Here is a 17,900-nt window from a genome sequence, read left to right on the forward strand (position 1 = left end):
AATACCTGTGACTTTTGAATGAGATATTCTGTGGGCTATAAAAAGAAATAGACTGTGGTCCATTTTCCCCTTCAGCTAGATTAAAGTCATCCATCATTTCCCCATGACATCAACAGCATAAAAGTTTAAGTTACAGAAGAAAGAGACATGTCTAGGCTATTTCCTCCTGTTTGTATTATAGATTTAATTCATTTAATTCATGAATAAAAAGTATCAAAACTTAGAAAAACAGGCAGTACTATATTATTATTAAACCATATTATTTCTCTGTCTGTTTGAACCTATACTTCTCCAAATGAGCAGAATAAAAATTAGATTAAAGGATTCAATTAACTGTCAACATATCTGGAAAGAAGTATATGTTCTTCTTTCAGTCAGATTAGCCTTGTCAGTTATATCACTTATGACGTCACGCTGCCATTCCAGAGGGCTGAGGTGGAGGAGACAGGAGCTCGCCTGCCATCCCAGCCAATGAGTGGTGGCTGTCTTTGCCTTTACTGTGCCACACACCCACATGAGCAGCAGCGCTGCAGAGGCCAAACCTGGGATAGGAAGGAGGAAGTCCTCCCACATCCCAGAGTGCCCCATGCCGGCAGTGCAACATTAGAGCAACTGCTGTGCTCGGCACTCCTTCCCTGCCAGGCTCACTGCCCAAAATGGTAATGGGCCAGGGGGAAGCCTTCTACCCAGCAGTGATGGCCCAGACAATTGCCTGCCAAAATAGAATGAACCCACGTTTTGCTTTACCTTGGTAAAACACCAGGTAGAAGAGCAGGGCTACCCTCAGCTGGAGCAGCTGGAAGTGGAGGGCTCATGGCACTCCAAACAACATGAGCTGCCTGGATTACGCAGTCAGCTTGTGTCATGAGAACAGCCTCATTAGGAAATCGGGAGCAGAAAACTCCCCCATCCCTAGGACAGTACATGGAAATCAATCCCATTGAACAGGAGGAGAATTTTTGCCTCTTTGAGATTATGAAGTTACTTCATCCTAACATTTTATAACCATGACGACACACACACACACACACAGGTTATCACCACCATGTATTACGAGCACAGACTAGTAATGGAGTTTGTCTTAGTATCTATAGTACTACCCTTATAGGTAGTATATAGAATAGGCTATAGTGTAGCCTATTCCTGAGACTCTAAATTTTTGTAGAATTTATTACGATAATTTTTGTAAAACCTAAGGCACAAAGTGTAACAGGCCTCCACCTCAGCTCTTGTCAAACACATTATTGGATAAAGCTGAGTTATGAATTTGTGCAAACAAAACATTTAACTACGGCAAAGAAATTATCAAATAACATTTCTCCATGTGTTGCCACAAATCCTGGCCAACATCCAGACTAATGCCTCCCTCCCCAATTGTTGGGGGACCCTTAGGGATATATTTTCAGAGGTACAGGCAGCTGCAAAGGGAAGGAGGGATTTCTGAAAATTGTGCCCCCTTGTGCAATGGAAAATGCTGGTGCACTGATTCAGATTTACTCCGGATGTCGGCCACAATTATTAATCATTTTTAGTGCCAACATATGCTGGGCTTCCTTGTTAGAAAACTGCAGATTTATTCATTTATTTAATCATTTCAAAAAAAATTAATTCTGAATATATACATCTCTGGGTGGTTTACACACTAAAGCCAATTTAAAACAACCAACACAATAAGAAAACATTAAAATAAAAATGTTTATTTTATTATTATTTTCATAATAATTAAAACAATTTAAAATCTCAATATCAACTTTAAAACTTGTTTTAAACTTTTTAATTTGTTTTAGTGTTCACAGGTTTATTGATTTGTGTTTTTTTATAGTGATCTTATTGTATATCACTTTGCGCATACTTGAGAAAATAGTTTACATATATAGAAAATAAAATAAACGTGTTCACCAGCATGGAAGGGATGGAGCATGTGAAGTTTTCATTTCTGTAAGGGTTAGGGGGAAACTTTGGAAGGGGGAAAATGTCAACCTTAGATTGTGAACTGCCCAAGGACTTGCATATGGGGTGGTATAGAAATGTGTTAAATAATAAACCTTGTAAAAATATGTAGTGCAACATTTGGTGAACACTTAAAGTCAATTTAACTGACATTCCTTTCACAGTGAAAACATGAAACTGAGAACCAACTTTCATGTCCTAAGCTCTAAAAGCAGCAGCTGAACATTAACACAAGCCACCCAGATCCTGAATATTGGCAGCAATATCTAATAGAAGCCCCAATGAACTCATACAGTGACAATTTACACACCTATTGTAGCAATGGGCCCACTATCTGTGTGTGGAATCGTATTTTTCCAGTGACATATTTGAATATGGGAAGATGTCACATATTCACAGCGGGAGTGCAGCCTCAAGCTGCACTTGTGTGTTCTAACTGAGAAACCAACCACCCAGCTCTTCTACATAATATCTGATCCTATTAAAAGGCTCTGACAGAAGTCATTGCTGAGCCATATATACTGGTAAGTATTTCATGGGAAAAGAAACCATAAGCTTTTCTGAGCTTTTGGTGATTAGAATCAGCAAAATGTCCTGGCGTACACAGCAGTTCTTTTGATGTGTGCATGTAGATTTCAAGACTCAGGTAAAGGATATTCAACATGTAAATAAGCTAATTTTAATAATAAAAGAATAATGTATAAAAAGGGGCAAAGTAAAATAACTTGGAACAGACAGCCAGGCCCAAGGACCAGAGTTCAAAGAGATCAAAAACCAGAGTTCAAAGACTTCTGCTGAGCCCATTGTTTGCATTCAGTGTGGAAGTCATACATATAACATTATACAATATCTTTGATTTAAATTGTGAACAAGTCATTTGCTAACAGTGTGCAGCAACTAATTGTGCAGCAGGTCATGGATTCTGCTGCACAGTTTATGAATTCTCACTTTTGTTATCAGAAAAAGCCAGTGAGGCAGTTACCCCAGGCAGTTTGTGTCATCTGGAGCACTGAGAACAGAGGCTGCTCCAGAAGAGGGTAGCCCAACGTTTTGACCCAGCAGTTTACTGAGGTTAAACGGACTTGTGGTTCAGTAGGTGATTGTGTGGATGATCGCCACTGGGTCAAAATGCTTCAGCCCAGCCTGCCGCCATTTCTGTCAGCGAATGGGGGGGGGGAGGAGCAGCTGAGCTGAGCACAACAGCTGCCTTAATGTGAGAAGCCAATGTGCTCGTGGCGCAGAGCACTCTGGGATGTGGGAGGGGAAGTCTGTACCACTGCTCATGTGGCTGTGCAGCATGGCAGAGGCAAAGACAGCTGCTGCTAGTCTGCCCAGGAAGGCAGGTGAGCCCCTGCCTTGCCCACAGAGTTCCCAAGCAGCGGCCAGAAGTCTTGTGCACTACCTCAATAGGTTTTTAGAGTGTTCATGACATATATTGTATATCGCTGTAAACTGCCCAGGCACGAACATTTATTTATTTATTTCACTACCGTTATGACATAAGTCTCACTGCTTGACCACTTGCACTCTAAGTATCCTTAGCTCAAATAACTTGTTCTAGTAAGGCTTTGAAACCAGCAGATTGACAGCTGTATGAACAGCAAAGAGAAGAGATTAATTTTCTTAGGAGAGCTTTTCTGCTGTAATTGCTCCTTAGGACTTCCACTGAGCAATAAAAGAATCTTCTTATTAGCATGCTTAATAAGTATTAGTAGTTTCCAACATTGCTTTGTTATCTATATGAACACTTTGATCACATTTGGGAATAAAGCCTGCTTTTCCATATGGTAGCCATAAAATGAGACTTTGCAGCCCATGCTTTTTTCCTTGCTTCCTCTGTCTGTCACAAGCCACATTCTGTCCTTATAGCTTGCTTCATCTTCTATGTCTGAGGCTAGAACGCAATGATTTTCTGACATTTCCAGGGCTTGGTTCTATTAAGCGCTGACTGCTGTAAAGCCTGGATTTGCAAAAGTCTATTACATCTTTCATTTAAACATGGTCTTCAGACTGTTATGATTGCTATAAGTAGAACACCCCCTATCAATCAATATCTACTTCTAGAGATCAGCTGTTATGCTTTTTGAATTATAATTGGATGTTTTTGTGAACCAATAGCAATGCCATACTGTTCTTGAAACTAAACATAGGTCACAGAAGATAACCATTTGTTCCTCAACCCCACCCCCCAGAAAAAGTTGTGACCCTCACTGAATGCTCACTTGTCACAAGTGAATCCACCTTATGACAAAAATTTCCCCAATTAAATTGATATGGTATTTGGCTCTTGTACAGTCACACAAGGCATAAAATTACAGCTGCACTCCTCAATCCGTGTATCCTAGGGTAGTCCTAACAAGACTACATAGGCTGAGTTCTGCAGCCAAAGATGACTTTACAGTTTCATCATCAGTTTCTTTGCTCCTGAATTATGAGAACTAGTCCTGAAATATACTTGGCTTGCTTGCTTGCTTGCTTATTTATTTATTTATTTAGTACGTACACTGCCCCAAATTTTCATCTCTGGGCGCTTAACAATAGCATAAAACAAGCATATTATGGCTACAGAGAAAAGGTTGCATGTGTTGTGTAAAGTAATTTCAATACATAAGAATACCCATTGAACAAGGGTGTGACTCTATATACACTACTGCCATATAATATTTTTCATGCCTAAATAAATAACTTAATAGTTTCCTTATTCTGTCCTTTTGATGACTACTGTGGCCAACAAATATTTTACTAAAGGAGCAAATGAAATGATCTCTTTAGGCTCTTGAACTGTTCACTGTTTCAGCCATGCTAATTTCACAGTTCGAAATAAAAATAAAAATAATAAATCCATTTAATATAAACTGATAGACTTTGTATAATATTAAGTAGATTTATGAAAATGTATCTCTGCTTCTAAGAGGAATAATTTCACATTGCAGCATACATTTCTCACACTAATTGGAACATCTTAATTTCAGCCCATATAATCATTTCAGTACTGTGCAGGATAGTTGGCTGGATATAGATCAAATTTACATACATTCCGTTTCAGTGGTGAAAACATGCTAGCGTCTGCATGGATCCAAGATCAAAATAAAAACCCACAAGCTGTAAACTTCAGATATTCATGGTATGTTTGATATAACATGTCACATTAACAGTAATCTTGCGTGAATTCATCAGTAGTAAGTGAATGATAATCTATGGCAACTTAACAAGTTGGTTTCTAACTGTCAATTGGTTCTTCAGTTTGGTCTTTATTGCAGATTTAATAAAGATCAGCACTAAAACATCAAATGGAGTACCTTGTTTTTATACCTGGATTAATTATTTGCTCACTGCAGCACATTTATTTTACGTGTTACCTTTCATTAAAAGCTCTGCTCAACCACCTTACAGACTTATTCAATTCCTCTACTATTTTACAAGATTTGTAGTATACCTAATTTTGAGAAACATCAATAACTTCAGTCTCAAATTTACTTGGTTTCTTATAAACTTAGGCACACAAACCATTTATTTCAGAATAGTGCTGTTGGATTCAGTACATATGACTGATTTGATCTACATGATGTATGTCATGCAGCCTTAACAATCAGGCATACAAGCCTACTGTCACGACACAACACTCTCTGGAAACACAGAGCAATTCAGACAGCTACCATCTCCAACTCAAGGTGCAATGATATGTGAAACAGAAAACACATGGAGAGTCTCAATTTAAAAACAAAAACAAACTTCATTTCATTTATGGGTGGCTCTGCATTTGATCAGAGCAGTGGTATGAGGGAGTGTTTAAGTCTTTTATCTCAGATCATTTCCCCCATTAAATCCATCCCCAAGTTGCTTTTCTCCCCATAAGACAAAAGTGAGAGATAAGTAGCTGGGAGGCAGGGGATTTTAACCAGAAAAATGGCCCGAGCTGGAATGACTGAGAATCTTCTCACCCATACTTCTGCTCTGTGGCTGCAGTAAGATTGAAACACACCAGGAGACACATCTGACATGTCCCCCACATCATGTACAGATTGGCCCTCAGATAGGACAGAAAATCCTGGAGAGCTGGTCTTATGGTAGCAAGCTTGAATTCTCCCCTTTGCTACGCAGGGTCCACCCTGGTTTGCATTCGAATGGGAGACATGTGTGAGCACTGTAAGATATTCCCCTTAGGGGATGGGGCCATTCTGGGAAGAGCAACTGCATGCTTGCATGCAGAAGTTCCCAAGTTCCCTCCCTGGCAGCATCTCCAAGATAGGGCTGAGAGAGACTCCTGCCTGCAACCTTGGACAAGCTGCTGCCAGTCTGAGCTAAATGGACCAATGTTCTGACTCAGTAGAAGGCAGTTTCCCATATTCCGATTCCTATAAAATCTAAGAAGAAATCTTCAGCACACTCACAGACTCTGCCACACAGTCTTGCTGACTATTTTAGGTCATTCACAAACCATTTATATTAGGGACTGCAGCCCCATCTTCGCTTATCTTTTGTTTACAGGATCACTTATCTCAAGATGAATGGAATATGAATAAGTCTTTCATGATAATGCCAAGAATAAATGGTTGTCTTTCACTTGCTTCAGCCTCTGATTTGCCCCTTGAGTAATCTATGAACAAATCAGTGACTAAGTGAACCAACATGTTTTTTCCTAGCAAAAGAAATAATTTAAACAAACCTTTCATTGTAAGATCCATGAAGGGCCTTTTATACAACATTTTGCTAAGGTATAGACCTGTTCAGACACTGAGGCTATTCTCATGTTCATACCAAATTGGGCTAAGGGAGCCTAGCCCAATTTGGTATGCCTGTGAGAACCATTGGGCTCGCAGCCGACCCCGGTTGTCCTCAAGTGGGTCACCCGCTTGAATATCCCTCCCCTTAGCAGGCTTTTAAAATCATGAGTTGCCACGGTGCAGCTCTGCGCCACAGCAACTCATGAGGAGTTGGGGAGGCTAAATGCAGCCTCCCAGCTTGGGGGGTCTCTCCATCAAGCCCTGCGCAGGGCATACTGGAGCTTCCAGGGGCCGTGTGGTCCCCAAACTCCCCAGCCCTGCCGGCTCCGTAATGGAGCTGGCAGTCGTGTGGGTGGCCGGTTCAGCTGCCCACAGCCGAATGATGGGTCGTCTGTGAGGAGAGCGGGCTAAGCCCGCTCTCCTCGCAAACCCCATCTCGGCGGTTCCCACTGATTGTGGGAACCGCCTCATCATGTAGAGCCAGAAATTGAATACTGGTTTTGCACCATGTCCCCTGCCCTTGAGGTCCTGGTTTATTTGGAAATTCTGGATAGAATAAGCCACAATTGCCCAGTTCAGGCATCATGATAGAGCCTGGCTTGTTCTAAGCTGAGATCAGAGGCAGAATCTCTATTCCCTCATGCCTGAAGGCGGTGCGTGAATACTTACAGCTAGGGCATGTTGTGCAAAACCAAGATTAAATCCTGATGTCTGAACTGGGCCATAAAATTTCAAATAAAGTTCCTTATTCCCTAAAGAAGATATTATTGATCATGGAAGCTGGGTTGATCAAAACATTTATTCTTTCTTTTAACCAACCAACTCTTGTAATGTGCACAAGTAAATAGATTAACTGTAAATGTTTTAGCTACCCCTCTTTTTTACTGTAGGGGTTTTGCCAGGACCCTTTGCCAGGTAAGTGTCCATAGTGTTTGATCCTTACCAAGTGAAAAAAGAAGGAAGTGTCTTCAAGCCACTAGATAAATTGAAACAACCCATTCCTGAACCTTTCTTTCTCTTCCAAAGTGTAAATTTTTACAATATGCATTGGTCCCTTTCCCCAATCTTCAATAGCAGTTCAATGTAAAATTTTAGAGTAGTCATCAGCACAAATATTTGGTTATGCCAGAGCATCTTCACAGACTCATAAAAAAACTGAAGCAAATCTATAATGTGCCATTGAGCAATATGCCCAATTATGCCTTAACACAATGAACTTTCTTGGCTCATTGAGGAAGGAGGTGGCCTGCATCCTTTATTCTCAAGTATAACCCTTTTAAACTGAACTGCTGCTATGGAAAAAAATTATACTAAAGCCTTACAGTAGTGCCCCTTCTGGTTCAAAGTTCCAGAAATCAAGGCAAATATAAGTGAGGCAACAAAGAGATTCTACAGTCTCTGCATTATGAATAATTTTTTTCATCTGCTTATTTGGGATTTTTGTTCCTCGATTCCATGGCAAGACCACAACAGGCTGAGAGATATAAGACAGACACAGTGAGGAGGAAAACCAAGTTATTGTGTTATGAGTAGATGCTGGTTTCTGCATAAGAGGTGCCTCTTTGTTCAACTTAGGCCGGAATGTGCAATGGGATTTGACAGGTCTATGATGCACACTGGGATGGAATCCGGAAAGGATATTCAAATAGTAATAGCAATAATTTTGGACTGGACTCAAATAGCAAGATAAAATGCCAATTTCACACTTTTCAGTTGCTGATTGTTAACAACAGTGATAATCAACAAGAACTAGCCACACTGTTCTCAATATGAGTGATCAGTAGTTCCGTGAAAGTTCTTACTAGAGGGTGGAAAGAAGTTCTGGTGAGTGATGGAAATAATGTGCAAGATTGATTGTTCCTTAGGAAATTGTTCTTCAATTACAGAATATTAATAGACAGGTTATATTATCGACCCAAACTCTCCCATATACAACACACTCAAAAGCCAAGTTCACTTAAGTAAAATAATGTTAGCAGGAAATAAGATATTCACTGAACGGAAATAAATGACTTTACTTAAAAAAACAACAACTAAGCACAGCATATCACAGGAGGCCCAAGAACTAACTAAATAAAATTATTTCTTCAATTCCTAATTCGAACATATAAATGAATAACCATTTAGCTTATATTATCAAGTACCCAAGTGCAATCGCTCTCGAAAACAGGTCCTTTTCTCTCCTTGGCAGGCAACTCGCTAAAACCCCTTCTTTCATGTTTCAGCAACATTAAATACTAATTACGAACTGTGTAACTGATTAGTGAAAAGAAAACTAATGTTTCAAACTAAGATGTTGCATGCAAGTTCATTAACACTTTTCCAGGTCCATTGCTATTTAGCATAGTAATAGATATTCACTGTTTCATAGTGATTTCATATATCAGTCCTACAGCTACATGCCTTGATTTGCTTCCAGGCACTTATGGTAACTGTTAGATGTTATGGATACAGTCAGATGTTATGTTCTTCATCACCAGCACCCCCAAGTATCAATACTTTCTTTAAATAGAGATCATACAAACATTTATTATAATTTGAATTTTGTAAGAATACATGAGTAAGAGTTTTAATATTAACTCATTTCTAACACATGCAAGGAAGGCAATTGTGTTTCATTCAGGGAAAATTTAAAACTGCTTTAAAATTCTATCCATAAGGCTAAATAGCATTTTAAAGTTTTTGAAGCAAAAAATGCAATATTCCACAATACTCAGAAATAAAGTTAAGAAGCACATCATGATCAAGCAAATGAGCCCCTCCCAATAATCTATATTCCATTTTAGCACAATAATAATAATATATAATTTATTATTGTCTTGGACCCCAAAGCGCTCAAGTCAGACATTTTAAGCATACAGAGAAAAGCTCTGTACAATGTTGAAGAGAGAACATGCCACAGTGCTAACATATGTACTATGTGAATAAAATCACCTTTAGTAAAGGGTCCAGGATTTTCTTAGGAGCTGCTTTTACCAATATACATCGCAGAGTGACACAGGCAAGACTTCTGACCAGTTAGCAGGAATACAAACCAATAATATCCCATAATAACTTTAGCACTTTACTTGAAAACAAATCCTCCTTAATAAATAAATAAAAAATCACAAAGCAGCCTCATGTTGTAATGTGAACACAGCATGGGGCATTCAAGGCGTTTAGGTGCTACCTGTATATATCTATGCATGCATTCACAGAGTTCTTTGTTGTCTGATAATAAATTGTAGTAAAAAGAAACAGAAAGAAAAGGCAGTCATATCTGAAAGTAAAACCATTAATGTTATGTGTATGAAATGCTGCAATACAGTCACTGAATGAATAATAAGGAAAGCACAATACCTTTCGTAAGTCTCCTCAGAATTTGACAACGGCATTTAAAAGAGACAGCTATCATTCTTGCTTACTGCCTTCAGTGGCAAAGTATACTCAAGGCTCTGCTTTAGTGGATGCAGCAGAAGCATATGAATTCCTCGCGCACATACCAGAAGAAAGGTAGTCCCAGTGGGGAGTGACAAAGCTTAATTCCTCTTGGCTGATGCAGAGATCAGCTCCATGTCATCCAGCAAAGCTGTGTCATTCAGTCCTACTACAACTACTACCGCCACCGCTTGCAGCACCAGATCAATGGCTTTAAAAAGCAATATTTCTTTTAACAGCTGCAAAGCATCAAATAGTATAAGATCCTGGGAAAGATACTAAACGGAGCTATGCTACGGTCTTCCCAGGCTTCTGTTCTGTGCAGTGAGCGTCTCAGTTTCTGTTCCAGGCAAAGGGCCATGCATTTCAGCACAATCAGGGGATTTTTCTCTCCCCCTCCCCCAACCCTTCCGATATTTAACTCTCTTACTGTTGCTTACTGAACAATATCAGAAAACCCATGCTATTGTTCTTTATTATGACTGGAAACCCTTTACATTTAAAAAAAATTAAAAACCACTTCAATATGAAAGGATTTACAGTCTTCCTAAGAGGGAGGTGGGGGAGAAGAAGAGAGAGAAAAACCCACATGCCATACAGTAGGAGAATGGGAAGGAAAGCAGCTTTCCAAGTAGGTACTGTTGTGAAATGGAATTATATTATGATACACAGACAACACACAGTGAGTCAGGATGTTTCCAGAACGGAGAATGAAATATAAGCTCTCACTATGTCTACATGCTTATCCTTTTAGCCTTTCATAAATAAGCCACCACAATCTTACCAAATTTAACACATGGCTCCATATTACTCAATTTTTACAGCCTCTTATCTAAGTTAAGCAAATTAATTTGCCATTTACATTTCATTCACAAAATAATGAGGTGGAACATGCTACTTACAGCTTTCCCAAACCCTGCAAGCCAACTAAGACTTTTCTTGTGGTCAAAACTCTAGAAGGATCCCTCTAGAACACATTTAACTAGAGATCTGCTTTATGTTGGATAGAGGACTGCATCTGCACAGCAAAGCTGTGTATCCTTCTTTTCTGCTTTTCATATGATGAGGGAATTTAAAAGACCCTAGGTCATGATAGAGTACTTAAAAGAGAACTTATAATTCTTTGGTATGTCAGCTTTGGAGAATTTCCAAGATAGCTCCACTGTTGGGGGACTGCCACCAAGTACCCTCAACTACATGTTTTAAAACCCTGGCACACCATTGTAATAGTCAAAAGAACATTTTTTCAGATGATCTAAGAGATTGTAGGCCTTGGCTGCTTAGAGCATCTATCAAAATCTGAACTATACTCAGTAAGGAGGCAGTGCAGATGCTTGAGTGCAAGTATAATATGTTCACATTGATCCACCCTGTTTAGGAGAGAAGCTGAATATGAATCTGCAGCTTATGAATCTTCTAAATAGTCTTCAGCAGGACACATTTCAGCAGTCAAGCCTCTGAGATTGTGAAGATGTGACTGACAGCTGTCAGATACAAAAAGAAAGGGGGGCAGTGTTCTTATCACAAGGAATGCCGAAAAGAACTCCTATCCATAGCACCAATGTATGCTAAAGCATACCAAGTTTGTCAAGTCCACCTTGAATGATAAGAGGAAGATGAACCCTGAATATGTCCCATTAGTGATGCTGTTTTAGTAATATTAATAACAATTATTATTATAGCAATAGCAATAGCACTTACATTTATATACCGCTCTATAGCCGGAGCTCTCTAAGCGGTTTACAATGATTTAGCATATTGCCCCCAACATTCTGGGTACTCATTTTACCGACCTCGGAAGGATGGAAGGCTGAGTCAACCTTGAGCCCCTGGTCAGGATTGAACTTGTAACCTTCTGGTTACAGGGCGGCAGTTTTACCACTGCGCCACCAGGGGCTCTTCATTATCATTATTCAAGTTCCTAAAATTGCTTAGGGGTATAAAAATTAGAAATCAGTTCCCACAGGCTTACAATCTAAAGATAAAGTCATGGCATATTAGGGAGGAGTACATATGCCAGCAAATTTGGAGAATGACACAGTGGCCAACAGATTGGAAGAGGTCAGTCTACATACCCATAACAAGGAAAGGAGACTTAACAGATTGCGCAAACCATCACACAATATCCTTAATTTCACATGCTAGCAAAACAATGCTAAGGATCATCCAACGCAGATTAGAGTTCTACGTGGAAAGGGAAATGCTGAATGTTCAAGCTGGTTTCAGAAAAAGCCAAGGAACAACAAACATCATTGCTGATGCACACTGGATAACTGAGAAAGCCAAAGAATATCAGAAAGAAGTCAATATGCACTTTATTGACTATAGAAAAGCCTTTGATAGTGTTGACCATGTCAAGTTGTGGAATATCCTTAGGAAAATGGGCATCCCAGAATATCTTATTATTCTCATGAGAAACCTATACACAGGACAGGAAGCCACAGTCCAGACGGAACACGGTAAAACAGTCTGGTTCCAGATCGGCAAAGGAGTAAGACAAGGCTGTCTACTTTCTCCTTATTTATTCAATTTATATGCTGAACATATACTGAGAGAAGCTGGATTGGAAGAAGATGAGCATGGCTTTAAAGTTAGAGGAAGAAACATCAATGACCTGCACTATGCTGATGACACCACTCTGAGAGCTGAGAATGAGGATGATCTGCAAGCACTAGTAATGAAAGACAAGGAGCACAGTGAAAATATTGGACTACAACTAAATGTAAATAATACTAAACTAATGACAACAGGTACATCAACCAGTCTCAGAATTGACAATGAAGACATTGAAGTGGTGGATAGCTTTTGCCTTTTAGGATCGACCGTCAATAGTTAAGGATCCAGCAGTCAAGAAAAATGCTACAGACTAGCACTTGGTCGGGTTGCAATGAAGGCCTTGGAAAGGATAATTAGATACCGTAATGTGTCTATACCTACAAAGATTAAAATTGTTCAGACCATGGTTTTTCCCGTGACATTCTATGGATGCGAAAGCTGGATTTTGAAGAAACATGATAGAAAAAGCACTGATGCTTTTGATCTTTGGTGCTGGAGAAGACTTTTGAGGATACCATGAAAACAAACAGGATGTCAGGAAAACAAACAAATGGAGGATTGACTTGATAGCACTTAATCAATCAATCAATCAATCACATAGGAGAGAAGAATAGCAAGTAAGGAAACTAAATTGGGGAAAGTAAGAGTGAATAATTGTGAAAACAAACCAATGGAAGACTTTTTCTCCCATGCAGAGTGCGTGCTACTGGAGTCCAAGCCAGGTGGTGGTTGGACTTGATGGAAAGGGCGGCGGACCTGCCCTTTCCCTCCATTATTATTCATTTCTGCACATCATAAGACCTGTGATCTATAACCCTGTGAGTCTTGTTTGTATATCTTCTCAACTGGTCACCTATGTCCACTCCTCAACCATACTAATCTGTCTAAATCAATATTTAGAAACTTATATCCTGCCTACTTTCCTGAAAAACTTGAAGTGGCTTACAAAAACTATTATAATATAAATTACCATTAAAAATACAAGCAAAAACCAGTAAAGAACAGTCAAATAAGTTATCTACAAGCAGCAGTAAAGGGTCAAAAATTAGATAGCAGTCCACAGCACACATCTCCAAGAAGGTGTGCTGGAAAAAGAGCACTTTCTAGTTGCCGTTCAAAAGCAAATAAGCTTTTGTGACTAAATTTCAGGTGGAAAGGAGCTCCAGAGGATGGGGCTACAGAGAAGACCTGCCTGCATGTCACCAGCAGTTGAAGATGATGATGATGGGATGAGCAGATTGGTTTCTCTGAAATATCTTACAGGCAGGACAAATTCCTGAGGGAGTAAGCAGCCCTTCAAGTATCTGGATCCTTAGCTGCTTAGGACTTTAAAGGTAATATGAGCACTTCAAACTGCACCTGGAAACACACTGGTAACAATATCAGTGATATGGTCTGACTATCTAGTACTGATCATGATCCTCACCACTGCATTTCTGAAGGGTTTTCCAGAGCAAGCCCACATAAACCATGCTACAGTAGTCAACAGGTGGCAAGAGCAAGGATCACCATGGCAAGGTCTGCATGATCCAGATAAAGGCACAACTGGCATACCAGCTGAAGCTGGGCAATAGTACCCCTAGCCACAGTGGCTGCCTGTGCATAGAATAAACTATTCTATTTGACATATACATGAAACCACTAGAAGAGATCATCAGTAAGTATAAACTGTAGAGTATCTAGGATATTGATGACACCCAGTTCTACCCATCATTTAAGGCAATAGGTATAAAAGAGGTGATAAAAAGTATGAAGGTGGTGGAGAAGTATGTTCATCCTTGCTCCGTGGCATCATAATTGCCACAGAGATTTGAAACTGGGCTCTAAGCTGTGTTAGGTCAGACTCATCTTAGTTTATTTCCACAAACACCATCTCACCCGTTCCAATGCCAATAGCTTGTTGGTAAAGCAAGGAGTTAACTTTGATTCCACAGGGCTTAGGAGTGACAGGATCAATGGCCTGGATCCTTTCTGCATTGCAGAGGTTAATCAGGGCCCTGGTAGAACTGCCCTGGAGTGAAAACTATCATGCTCAAGATGTATGGAAAGAAGAATGATATGTGGGTATAACCAGCAGCCTTCCTAAAGAACTAAACTCCATATTTCTGATCCCAGTCACTAGTACATTGTGATTAATGGTATAAAATATTGTTAAGAGATTAAAAGGTCATAATTCCTACTATCACACTCTGCGTTGAGATAATAATGCCTAACAACAAGCACAATTTCAGTGACATGGTCAATATTATATTGTTTAAAGCAGGTAATGTTGCCCACATATTTGAGGCTACCGAACATCTTGACCTCCTTGAGAAAGGCACTTATTATTTAAAGCAGTTTCTCCCTGCTGACTTTCACAGATCATGCCCTCTGCTTCTGTGAGTAATTTGCCTCTATAAATCGAGGAACATAAATAGTAGGCCTGTGCAAACAAAGATTCAGAAATTTGTATTTTATCCAAAATTACCCATCAGTAAAAATCTGAATTTAATTTTCTTAAAAAAACTTGATCAGTAAAGTTGGAATTAATTCTGAAATACTGAAATTAATTTTGGAAATACTTCAGAATGTTGAGATTTGCAAAACAGAATGGGATTCCCACCTCCCACCCCCCAGATATAAATGGGGAAATTGTGAGGGATGGGACACTATAAATCACCAATTGGTACTAGAGCCTTGAAACCTGCCACACACATGGGGAAGGAAGTCAGGACCCCTTGAAGAGAACTGATTAATTCTCTGGTTTTTGGTTAATGTTTATTTAATATGGCTAAAAATTGTGAAATCTAGCTGTTTCAAGCAAGAACTTTACAAACACTTCTGAAACAGAAGATCCCCCTTGGATCATCATTCTACAAGCATGTGGAGGAATCTGAAAAGGATGCCCCTTTTGTGGATAAGGAATCTGAAAAGCATGTGGAGGAATCTGAAAAGCAAGCTCCTCCCCCGCCCTCCCCCTCCCATTTATATTTCTGGAATAGATGGGCATACAGTTATGAAATATGGCACACATGAAGTCTACATTGGCAGGACTCTGTAATTTTTTTCAAAGCTATGGGTCAATCCCCTGATCTTTGGTGAATTTTTGAAAATTTTCTTTGAAATTGTGAAATCTAGTGAAATGGTGGAAAGGGATCATGCTGTTACCCCTTTTCATGAAGGCAAAGGGCAGATTCCTCCAGATGCTGGTAGAATGATGGTCCAAGGAGAGTCTTCAGTTTCATAAGCATTTGTAAAATTCTGGTTTGAAACAAGCCAGATTTAACCATTTTTAGTCTTTTTAAAAAAAATATTAAAAATTCAAAAATCAACCAAAAATCAGTGGATTGACCAATTCTCTTCAAAATCACTACATGGAGCCCTGACCTTCTTCCCCACAATTGTGGCAAGGATCAAGGCTCTAGCATCAACCAATGATTTGCGGTGATTTTTTTCCTTTTCCCCATTAACTTCTATGGGGGAAAATCCAAATTTATGTCAGAATTTGGATTCAAATTCCAAAGCTGATCTGATATTGCCAGAGCCCGTAGAATATGAATCCAGTATTGCCAAATTTTGATTGGGTCGAATCTGAATCTGAATCTTCTGAATGCACACAGGCCTAATACATAGGAAAGTTGTCTTATACCATCAGACCCTTGGTCCATTTAGCTCAGTATTGTCTACACAGACTGGCAGCAGCTTCTCCAAAGTTACATGCAGGCGTCTCTCTAAGCCCTATTTTGGAGAAGCAGGGAGGGAATCTGGAACTTTCTGTGTGCAAGCATGCTGGTGATCGTCCCCTATGGGGGGGAATATCTTACAGTGCTCATATGTAGACTTCCATTCAAATGCAAATCAGGGCAGACCCTGCTTAGTAAAGGGGGTAATTCATGCTTGCTGCCATCCGATCAGCTCTCCTCCCATGAGTCTCCAATATCTCCAACTCCTACTGTACCACAACACTGACTCCTGTGCAGACATAGCAAATGTTACCCACCTTTCCTCCAGGTTGTGTATGGAGTTAAACCATTTTCTCTGCATCCCAGTGAAGTATGTTAGGCTGAGAGACCATGGCATGCCTAAGGTCATATTATTGAACTTCTAGACACCATTGTGCAAAGTTGTTCCTGCAAATAGGGAGGTACTTCTTTGGTAGATGCTGCCTTCTGATCAAGGGCATAGCTAGGGAAGAGGGAGCCCGTGTTCACCCCCAAGAACTAAGTCTTGCAACACACATTGCTGTCAATTTTACCCCACGTCGACAAAAACCAAAACCCAGTATTACAGTGCTAAATGTAACTGGTCATAGGGCTGGTTCACACAATTGTTGGGAGGGCAGGAGACCCCCATCCAAGATGGGGTACAAGGCAGATGATTTCCATCCCTGATGGAACCCTCTGTTGCTCCACATGTACAGTTGCTTAATTGGAAACTGCTGATCCGAAAGTCACCACCCTTCAACAAGAAGCTTTCAGTGGAAGGTTCCAGCATGAAGCAAATTGGTTCAAATTCATCAGCAAAGCTGATGATGCTTTGGAATTTGCATTGGGATTGCCTTCTGCTTCAGAAAGTAATTGGTTTATTTCATGTGTTAATACTATCTTTCTTGCTATGCTAATTTATCACCAGTGGTCACTAGTTCGGTCAAACCTACTCTAATTGGATCTTGTATTAATTTGTGCTCTGCATAGAAATGCTGAACAATGCTGTCATCTACTGCTCTCTCTTTTTCTGGCCTTTTCGTTCTATGTGTAAAAACTTCTTTCCTGTATTTCCCCCCGTTTCCTTGTGCATATATACTCACCAACATATGGGGCCAGTTTATGCATCTGATGAAGTGGGCTCTAGCCCATGAAAGTTTATGTCAATACATCAAGTTACCACACAATTCTCTGTAGTTTTAACACATACTGTAGTCGTCTATGTTTCTGATTATGTGAACATACGGATCATCTGTATTCAGTGAGTGCCCCTCTAATCTAATCCCAGTTTTATTACTCAGTTATTGATTTTTCTGAAACAATTTTCTGTCATTTAAAAACAGAAACACAGGAACAATTATATATTCATAGCAAACATCACCCCGATGAATATAGATAATGCAATACAACCATACTAACCCTGCCCATTACCACCTGCGTGTAGCTTTGCATTTCAAAGAGCTCAAAGGAGGAAGACCAAATTTCTTTCAACTTTTTAGAGGTATATCAGTCTATTATCAACATGCTTCCCACCCATGTTTCTGTGTGAGATCCCTCTGATTTCCAGTGC

At 39.7% G+C, this 17,900-nt stretch overlaps 1 protein-coding gene across 14 annotated transcripts in view; it reads right to left on the bottom strand.

Annotated features, from left to right (window-relative positions):
• GRIP1 (glutamate receptor interacting protein 1) overlaps positions 1 to 17,900 on the bottom strand; it is a 541,298-nt gene that overhangs the window by 208,896 nt on the left and 314,502 nt on the right. For 2 of the 14 annotated variants that reach the window (XM_053252575.1, XM_053252571.1), the window contains exon 1: positions 10,014 to 10,474. The exons of 11 other annotated variants lie outside the window; for them this stretch is intronic. In XM_053252575.1, coding sequence (XP_053108550.1) covers positions 10,014 to 10,068 — 55 coding nt within the window. In that variant the 5' untranslated portion in view covers positions 10,069 to 10,474. Of the gene's footprint in view, positions 1 to 10,013; positions 10,475 to 17,900 lie in introns of those variants that run through there. One more of the 14 variants, XM_053252582.1, reaches the window with a different exon arrangement.

The sequence above is a fragment of the Hemicordylus capensis genome, chromosome 5, assembly GCF_027244095.1.
Source record: "Hemicordylus capensis ecotype Gifberg chromosome 5, rHemCap1.1.pri, whole genome shotgun sequence".
Taxonomy (NCBI): Eukaryota; Metazoa; Chordata; class Lepidosauria; order Squamata; family Cordylidae; genus Hemicordylus; species Hemicordylus capensis.